Source organism: Echinococcus granulosus (genome assembly GCF_000524195.1).
Source record: "Echinococcus granulosus chromosome Unknown EG_S00031, whole genome shotgun sequence".
Lineage (NCBI taxonomy): Eukaryota > Metazoa > Platyhelminthes > Cestoda > Cyclophyllidea > Taeniidae > Echinococcus > Echinococcus granulosus.
Window position 1 is genome coordinate 1 of NW_020170411.1, and position 9,845 is coordinate 9,845.

The window sequence follows — 9,845 nt, forward strand, 5'->3', positions numbered from 1 at the left end:
TCTCAAGTAAAATGTGAAACCGTTGCTGTCGCTGATGCGGAAGCCGATGTTGTGTCAAAATTAGTTTCTGATTTTGAGTTCCTGCCTTTGTCGGAATCTGTCTCTGAGTTGTGTTCTCGCGACGTGAATGAGCTTCCTTTGCCTGTTTCTTTATCTGGTGGCGTTGTTCTACCTGAATCTTCATCTGCTCTTTTTATTGATGATTTGCCCTTTTCCTGTAACGAACCTTTTGAATGTTCTTCTTCTGGCCTTGCGGAATTGTCTGATATGCAGGACGTGACCTCCAATTTTGGTGGTTTAGTCGATCTCGAGGTTGTTACGCCTGCTGTTGCTGAGTGTTCTCCATGCTTTTCTTCTTCCCGCACTCGTCTACCTTCTTTAAGTCCTCGTTCTCATGGTTTGAATTTCTTTCCTTTAATTGAAAATTCCTCTCAGTTGAATTTTGAATTTGTTGAGGAATGTCCTTTTGGCCTTTCGAATCTTTTTTCCGCTTCCTTATCTAATCGTGTTCAAGACGTTTTTGATGCCCATCCTGTGGAATCTGCCTTACTTGTTTCCTCGGATATGCCGTCAGAAATTTGTGTTCCTGTTTCTGATTCTAGTCGTTTCCTCACGAGTTCCTCACCTCCTTTACTCCCCGTTTCTGATCTTTTGATTCCGGTATCTCATCCGATTGGGATGGAAATTTCTGAAACTAAGGAAAGCAAAGAATCTGTTCCTTTACACCTCGGCTTGACTCACGATGACCTTCTTTATGTTGAACAAACGAAACCTTTGGAATACGCTACTGCAAAAGCTAAATATTCACATTCCGATGGATCAGGCCGTGATGTTCATGTTGGTCTTATCGGGAGTGCTGATGAAACAATATCGAAAGTTAAATCTCTACCTCCCGGCCCATCTCCTTTACAGGCTGTTAGTATAGAGACGGAAGATCATCTGTCCGCTCTTCCAGGCGTGTCTACAGTCTCTCCTTCGGAGGCTGCAATTTATATTGACGAAACTGGAAATGAATTGCCGATTGTCTTTTCCCGCACAACTACATCGGAATCGGTGAGACCTTTGGATGCGGATCATAATCTCAAATCTGCTGCATTTTTGGCTGTCACGGAATCTGAACATATAGACTCCTTTACGGCCTCCCAGAGGCAGGCCAATATGCCTGAAGTTGTTTCTGCTGATAAATGTCTAACGCGACATTTGTCACTTTCGTCTTCACGTAGTCTGATCGGAAGTGTCGAGACACCTCCCCATGTTTCAAGATTCTCAGATTCTTCTTTGGAGATACGTGTCAAAGTCCCCCGTCGCCTGTTTTATGCTGCAAATACTCAAGAAGTAGTTTGGGAAGAAGTTGTCTTGTTTGATCATGGCCAAGAAAGCCCGCTTCCTTTCCCAAATGTCTCAGTCATAGTTCCCATTCCTGAACCAAACTTGAGCATTGCACCCCAACGTTCATTTGCTCAAGATAGTGAGGGAGAACCACCAATGGGAGAAAACAATGATCTAGTTCCCACCTACGCTTCACTTCCGTGGCCGAAAGCTAAAGAATATGAAACCACACATCACACTGATATCATTGTTGGCACTGGTTTGGGTGCCTCAGCTCCGGAAATTTGCACTGACAAGGCAGGCTTAGAGCCTTCTGCTGAGGTCATGAATTTACTCTCGGTGGTTCCAATTTCATCTGCTCCAGTAAGCGGTGAATTGATGATGTCTGACGTTTCGCCAGCCATTGAAAGCCTCTCTTCACCTACCCTTTCATCCTCAATAAAGTTGCACCAAGAACCTATGAGTAGTGAGCTGGACGTTTATATTCTTTCGCCTTGTAGTTCTGAGGAAGGCAAAGTCGTTCCAGGCACTAATAAGGATGAACCTAGCAAAGGTCAATTCGTTTCCAGTGAATCCACTATTTCAGGTGAGGAGAAAGTTGAAGAGGGTACTTGGGATGATTTGTCACAACTTGCAGCTGCCGCTGGTGCCACATTAGCTGCCGAATATGCCTCAGAGGACGACGAAGAAGAGGATGAAGATGATGATTACGAATTCAAATCAGTTGGATTTGAGTTGTCCAGACCTCGACCGGCGCCTGAAACAACGCTGGATCGTTCCTCACAACTACTTTCACGACTTAAATTTTATGGTCTGGGAACTCAACAAGTTGCTCAGCCTTCACCACGCCTGTACGATGTAGAACGTGGTATGAGTAAAGACATCGAAGAGAACGAAAATATTGAAGAACAGGTGGCTGAGGAGGTTATTCTCGATGATGAAGAAGAGGAGGATGAGGAAGAACATCCTAAGATAATGGTTGAGGATCTGGATAGCATACTTCCCACTATTCCAGAAGTTGCAGGCCTGGTGACGCCAGATGATGACGACTCGTTAAACGATGACGAAATTCCGATGGATTTGAAGCTTGTCCCAGCTCATGAGGAGGATGAAGAAGAGGACACCTCTCTGGCATTTTCTAGACCCGTCTCTGAGTACCGGCAACAAGTGCAGTCGCTCTCAAGACTCTCTGCATCATCCGAAAGAAGTTCCTTCACTGCAACGGTGACTGACACGACCGAAGAGTCGAGCAAAGAAAGTCAAGCGACAGTAATTCAGATCGGCAGTGATACCTTAACGAATGCTGGCAAAACTCAAGAGGCCTCAAGAACTACTCTTGCGTCTCTGGACTCTGATTTAAATCTCGTCGACGAAACACGACTATCCGATAGTTTTCCGCAGCTTCCTAAGGAAACCATTGATGCCTCAATGCAAGAACAAGTTGCACTGGCTACAGCAATATCAACTGATCAGGTTACTGAGGATAAATCATCCGGCAGTCGCCATTGTGCGGATACAGTATCTACACCAAGCATTTTGGAACGTTCTACATCAAGTGGAATCTACTGTCCACCGAAAGGTCGGCTTCAGGGTTTTCCACGAAAGGGTGATCCTGGTGCAAGTGAACCGGCTCTTTCTAAAACTGAAGCTACTGCAAGTCAGTCACCATCTTTGGCAGAATTTGAGCGTTTGGAACAACAAATGATTGCTAACTCATCTCCAGACTCCCTTCAAAAGACTTCTGGTGAGCTGAAAAAGGATTCGAGCAGCAGAACTAGCAGTTCTGTCTCTGAATTTGAACGAATCGAGGCCGAAGCAACTAAACCGTTCTCAGCGAGTAGTGGAGAAATACCATCTGCTACAAAAGGCGCAGGAGACAGTTCTCTGTCTTCTCTGTCCGATTTCCTTCGTGCAGAACAGGAGTGTGCCAGTAGCCAAGAGTCTGTTCAACAACAACCGATTGATTCTCAGCTGACCGCACTGACCCACAAGACTATTAGTACCATCTACGAAGATGTTCTAGCCGAACAGATGTGTCAGAGTGTCGAGACTTCCCGATTGACAGATTCCTCTGAGATAGTAGGAGAAGTTGACTCACTTGTGCAATCCTCCATCCATGATTCACTTGCCAGTAGCTCTTGTCAACGCGAGGTCCTGCCGATTGACCTTATTCGCGATGTCATTCGTGGTGCTCGTGATGTACTTGAACAGCGTTATCCTCGAGATCATGATTCTCTGGGCGAAGCGGACTCATTAGAAGAAGACTTCCCGCAAATCATGGAGACATCGGCAGATTCCCTAGACGGCCTCCAACAGCATAGTCAACAAGGGCAATGGGGAGATAGCTCTTTGTCATCTGAGGCTAATTACAGTCGTCACATGACCGATTCTTTGGAGGACAGTGGTGCTGCAATGGCCAGTGGAAGTAGGGCCTCAACACAACCTCCCTCACAATCTGAAGTTCTTTTCCTGCCCCTTCTTGGTCCACCTCCAATACCGATTCAGTCCAGCGAACTGCCACAGTTATCCATTCCCCGTTCCACTAGTGGAGATGAAGCTTTATTGAAAAAGACAGACACCGACGAGGAGACATCATTTAAGCGACTACCCGTTTCTGCGAGCATTACCTCTCTGAACCTAGCTCAAGGGCACGTACCTATTTCGCAAACCGACTCCAATTTGGGCTCCACGGTTTTCGACGTGTCCGAGGATGAATTTAAAGGACCTGCGCATCCGGGCGCTTCAGTAACCGAAAGTCCTTTAAAAAGCCTTTCCTCCTCTCCTGTCCTCATCCATGGAAGAGACGTTGAAGATATTCCCGAAAGCTCTTCACCCATAACCCCAATGGCTGGTCCCTTTAGCCCGAAGGATATTTCTACGCCAACCATGACAGAAATTAGCAGTGTAGTTGACGAGGAAATTGGAAAAGATTTTGAAATCATCCGAGCTGCTGATTATGATTTTCCACATGAGCAAAAATGAAGCCTTGGCAATTATTTCGACTAAAAACGCTTTGATGATCCCTCTACCCACTCTCTACCCTGTTTTCACAAGGACGGTCAGAGTGGACAGGCTTTTCTTAACCATTCCTTTCGGCTTGTGATTGCTTCAGTCATGAGCAATGTGAACTCAACAAAGATGTCAAAATCCAATCCTTTCAAATCTTGTTTGCTTTCGATATTTTTGCATTTCATCAACTAACAATGTTAAGACTGTTTTTACACTAAGATGTGAACTCGAGAAATCAACTGATCAACTAGCTCAGGACATTCCCAGTATACAGGAAAGCGATTCCACCCATGCAAAATCCACTTATATTCACACACTCATAGCGAGTCAGAAACGGAACAATCTCCCCCCTGCTGCATTAAACTTTCGTCGGGTCTGGAAGAGTGGCTAATCGTCTTGGTGAAGATAACAGACTCATCTGCTCCTACCTTAATCAGGGCCAAACTCCACCTCCCCCCTTCCCCTTCCGTAGATGCCCACTTCCCCTCCTCCCCGGCCCCCATCCTCTAGATTCGGCATGAGAACTCGCATGCGCTGTGCTCGGTGAACGGATCTACGCCTACCAATCTCGCGCTAGTCACAAGGAGTCCCACCTGGACCTCCTCATTGCCCCTCTCAAACCCCTTCCTCAAGCTGCATGGAGGTACGCGCTTCTGCCTTCTCTTTTAGTTCTTTCTGTGTCACCCCTTTGTGGATTTATTCTCCTACTGTTGCTACTGCTTGTTTGCATGTTTTTGATTAGTCTGGATATGCTCCCGTACTGTGGATTATCTGTTTACGCTTGTGCCGGCGTTGATAGGTATATTAGTCCTTTAACTCCTAATAGTAGGACCAAAATGATGGAATCTTTGAAGGACCAGTGACTCAAGTATTGCTGAATTGTGATTTAAAGTAATAATGTTTACGTACCACCGCTAAGTAGCAGGGTGGTTTTGAAAGCGTTACCGATTTTATTTGCCACAAAACCAAAGTGCTTTTACACTGAGAGTTTAGCATTAAAACCACAATATAATCAAATGTCCCTCAAACTGATTTACTTATAAGTAAAGGAACTACTAAGGGTTTTTTCGACTTTGCACATTACACTACCATCCAAAGCCTACTGCTCCATGTAATCGTCGCTAGTTATAAATCCCACCTGGTGAGTAATATCGCAGGATTTCAATGTATACTTCTGATATGTGTTGTAATGTATCTGTTGGTCACGCGATGTGTGGATTTCGCACGCTTCAGGCTTCAAAACTTGTCGTGTCGGAAAGTAATAAGTAATAAGTACCACTCCTTATAATGAAGCATGAAAGTAGGGGATATTGAACTCCAAAACTGAAATCATATCGTGAACTTATTTTCATTGTTAGTTTGCATATGCATGGAGCATTCCGGCAAGGACTTATCGCTGTCCAACCTTATTTAAATTGTCATGATCGCGTGGCAATGGCTATTGTTGTCGCTAGCTCACTGTCCATAAGCTACACATTGTCTCATTGACCTCTGTCACGTGAGATATGGTCATATATTCGTTGTTGCCTAGATAACAAATTTGAGTTTATGCGCGATTTCTGCTGTTTCTTGCCTTATCATCTGTGTCAGTTCTTATCATTACTTACGCTTTTTTTCCCTCACCAGACTGAGTATAAATTCGCCCTCACAACCGGATTTTGCTCCATCTTCCCACCGTTTACCCCTCAGTCGCAAGGAGGAGAATCGTTTCGAGGAATGCGAGACGCGCGTACGCGGATTTCAACTTTCGTTCATCTTCTGTTTACTCCTCCCTCTCCCACACGTACCTTCGACCTATCCTCCTGCTTTCCAGCTTGTATTCTTCGATGCTTTTCTGTCTCCTTTTGCTCCAGCGTGTCAAATGCCGATCCGCTGTCTGCAGACAGCGTATGCATTATAACTACACAAATCCAGCCTAGGTTTCCCTTCTCACTACCCTTACCTGCATCCCCATCCCTCACCTGCCTTTTTTGTTTGCTTTTCGATTATTCTTACTGATCTCGTTAAACCTCTATACATGCAAGTACAGAATTGCCGCAAATAAAAAACTTACTCTTTGCATCACGGCCTTTCAACCCCGTTTCGAAGTGGTGCGGTCAATATTTACCAAATAATGAAGATTGTGGAATGGTAAATTTTTCCTCTGTTTAGGATTTTATCAAAAGCTGACATTTTTTGTCAGAATAAGTTTAATGTTTGGGAATGAATGAATTTTAATCGCATTTGGCAATGGTGACACATCAAGGTAGCCATAAAACGGCAAGGTTATCCGTATGAGGGCAACTCTGACAAATGACTTTAACCCAAATGTCATGAATAAATATGATTCCTAAATGACTGTTTCAAGGAATGCATAAATCCCCTTAAATTTTCGACAGTTCAGAGGCAAGAGTGAAGCGATGTTTGAACGACCACAGTCTGAGTAGTAGGGTTTCCCTTGTGGTGGCTTAAACAGCATTGATCACCATCACACTTGCATGGGTAAAGGCGATTGCACATGCATGTTATCCTATCTCAATGAGCTGAAGAATAAAGCGGTAAAATGAAAATGTAGTGGGCCAATGGAGAGCAGAGACCTTATTAATTTCCACATTTCACTACTCAGCCATCAAATATGCATATGCATATCACGGCACGTCAACACCAAGTTAATGTGGAGTGTTCGAAATGTATTTCACTGCTTAAAATGGCAAAAATTTATGTATTTTTAGCCTGCGGAGACCCCTGGCTTTAATCGTTCTCAAATTATTTATTTTTTATTTATTATTATTTGTTATTATTTATTCATTTATTATGGTAATTCTATTTCCGCATAGTCTTCACATTAAGTGAGTAATGGCTGGATGGTTTTTTATTATTGCTAAAACCAACAGCAAATAGTGCATTTATTTTGCTTACCATATGGTAGGAGGCAGATTACATCGAAAAAGCATGTAAGCTTTCTAATTCATGTCAAACTGTTTTGATCATTGGGTCCTGTACGGTCAATAATACTGGTATGAGGTCAGCCTAGTGTGCGTCGTCTGACCCTCATCACCTAAACATCGTTCCCTCAACTCTTTGATAGTCAGTGGCCGACTTATTCACTTTAAGCTCTTGAAAATCTGCAGGCGAATGTCTGACTGACATCATTAGCCGGTCTTCGTCATTTGTTGCCGTGTCTAAAAGGCTTTCCAAATGAAGTAGTTTGTTCAACTTTTCATCATACTAAACCGTGCTTCATGCATTATTGTCAATGGTGCGCAAAAGAGGCAAAGCTGCCAAACTATTGTTGACCCTTCTCAAAGGCTAATCAGAAGGTCCTTTCAAGTTTAAGTTAATCCTGAAGCTTACGAGGAAGGGCCACCCATTACTCTTTATTTCCATGTACTCTGTTTTAACAATTACTGAATTATTATGGAAGTGATTAACAAATAAGAAATTTCATTCTATCAGACCCTTGTTCATCCTCAGGCTAAGCCCTACAGTTTAGCTTCCGTGTGAAGTTTTGAATCAAATCAGAGGGTGACATCAAGATTTGCACCGCTTTTGTTAGTGGCCGGAAGTGTCCCAGAAAATAGCATTTCCTTTGCTCACTTACTACTTAGAATGACAAGTTCAAATGCAGCATTTATCACATAATGCGGTGACTAAAGTCGCAGTAATCGAGGCACCGAACCATCTGGAAGGTGGTGAGGTCGTTATCCCAGTTTTAACATAGGGAAGTGGAGTGCACGAATCCAGCTAATCACATCCAGCAAACACAGAGGAGTTGGGCATTTTAAATTGATCTCACCACAGATAGAATTTCCCTCGCTATCAAAAAATTAAACCATCTAATGCTATCGCCAAGACTAGGGCTCTTGGTAAACCCAAGAAGCAATTTTGTTTAGCATCGCAAATTTGCTTTTTAGTCGGAATGTCTTGTCTAAAATTCTCGTGAATTTGGGGCAATTTAAGGGTGGCAACATATTTTGCTGAATAAAAGTGCTCGCATTACTCCACCTTGCAAACGTGTATGATTTCACGGGCAAGGCCTCACTGCTGCTGCTGGGTCGTTGTTTTTTTCTGCTTGCTGCCAGTATGGTTTTGCTGCTCGTGGTGCTTCTGAGGCCTCGAGGACTACGAGGGTTTCCGTTGTCCACCCGCCTTTTGTGACGATGTTCGTCGAGGCCATCGCGTCCTTAAAGGCGAGGCGTGGCTCCAGTCGTCAGGCCATTTTGAAGTACATAATAAATCACTACTGGGTGGAGGGGAGGGTTGCTGAGGTCAAAGTTCACTGCATTCTCGTTTCCGTTTTGCCTGACGGCAGGTTGGTCTGTGTGAAGGAACACGGTGCCAGTGGGCTCTTTCAGATCACCTGACTGCAGAGAGATCAGTGGTGCATAGATTCTCCGGGAAGGTAACGCCTAGGGCAGAGGCTATCAAGTGGGCCCTGACTGCGAATAGGTCTTCTGCCCTTCCCATAGCAGGAAAGAAGGCGTTCACCAAGCTGGGAAAGGTAGTTGAATCGGTGAATTGATCGGTTTCCGCAAGGAGGACAAAGACAGGAAGCTCAAAGAGTTCAGTAGTTAGAAAGAGGTTCACCACTGTCAATAGGTGCTGTTTTTCGCATTCCTGTACATTTCAGTTTAAATCTTTTACTGTACATGCAATCTATTCAGTGTTGGCAGCTAGTGGAGGGTTTAGCTCCCTTTGGGCTATGTGAGGTAGCGGAACTTCTGAGTCCGAGTGTCCTGGCTTTTTAAATGGGTTCAGTTACGAATGTGAAAGGTTTGAATCGTTTCGGGCTTCGGCTTTACTCGGCAATTAGGGTATCCAGAGGAATAAGTGGGGGTGGGCGCGTAGAGACGGCGAGAATTGACCACACTTGTAGATGCCTCTGAGGCTATCGGGAATATTCCGGTGGTCATGTTTCACATGAGCCGGTTAGGTCCGGTTTTTTCATTCTCTGCTCAATAGGCTTCCCACAAGGTAGTGAATTTCTTGGCACACCTATGTGGCCGGATAATACTTCGTACGGGTACGTGAAATGCGCTCTAAAGTCTACATGCTTCGGGCGTTTAAATTGGAACCGGTGAGAAACGATGAATGCGGTGAGGGTACGATAACAGAGAGGCTGATGTGGAAGTGGTTCGTAAATTTTAGCTCAGAAAATGCGACTATGAACGATGAGCTTCGAATGAGACGTCGCTCGGCATTCACTTTGACAGGACGCCCTCAAGGGCACTGTCGAAGGCAAAGCCAGATTGTTTCCTAAGGAGACTGGCTAATGAGCAAGCCGGTAAGGCGGACTTTGAGATAACGGTGGCCCCCACCTCAGCATACGAGGGGTTTCTTCTGTCACATTTCACTCCGCTTGCTTTCAATGGGATAGGGATTTTTCGGGGTCCTGTACCTTATGCTTCAGTGAAAAATAGATTCAATTTAAAAGTAGCTAATTTCCTATTCATTTAGAAATTCCAAATGCTCAATGAATTTCAAGTAAGAGGGGATTATTTTAATGCATGAGTAGATTTACAGGTAAA

At 44.3% G+C, this 9,845-nt stretch overlaps 2 protein-coding genes across 2 annotated transcripts; both read left to right on the top strand. All coding sequences in view use genetic code 11, as the record gives it.

Moving 5' to 3' along the window:
- Positions 1-267: 267 nt before the first annotated feature.
- EGR_04715 (hypothetical protein) lies at positions 268-4,311 on the top strand (the record flags this gene model as incomplete). Its single annotated transcript, XM_024493964.1, has 2 exons — positions 268-397; positions 515-4,311. The coding sequence occupies 2 exons, from the start codon at positions 268-270 to the stop codon at positions 4,309-4,311; spliced, it is 3,927 nt and encodes a 1,308-aa protein (XP_024351529.1).
- Positions 4,312-4,810: 499 nt separating this feature from the next.
- EGR_04716 (Histone H1.4) lies at positions 4,811-8,681 on the top strand (the record flags this gene model as incomplete). The annotated part of the gene is made up of 4 exons (XM_024493965.1): positions 4,811-4,881; positions 4,916-4,981; positions 5,965-6,067; positions 8,400-8,681. The coding sequence occupies 4 exons, from the start codon at positions 4,811-4,813 to the stop codon at positions 8,679-8,681; spliced, it is 522 nt and encodes a 173-aa protein (XP_024351530.1).
- Positions 8,682-9,845: the final 1,164 nt, after the last annotated feature.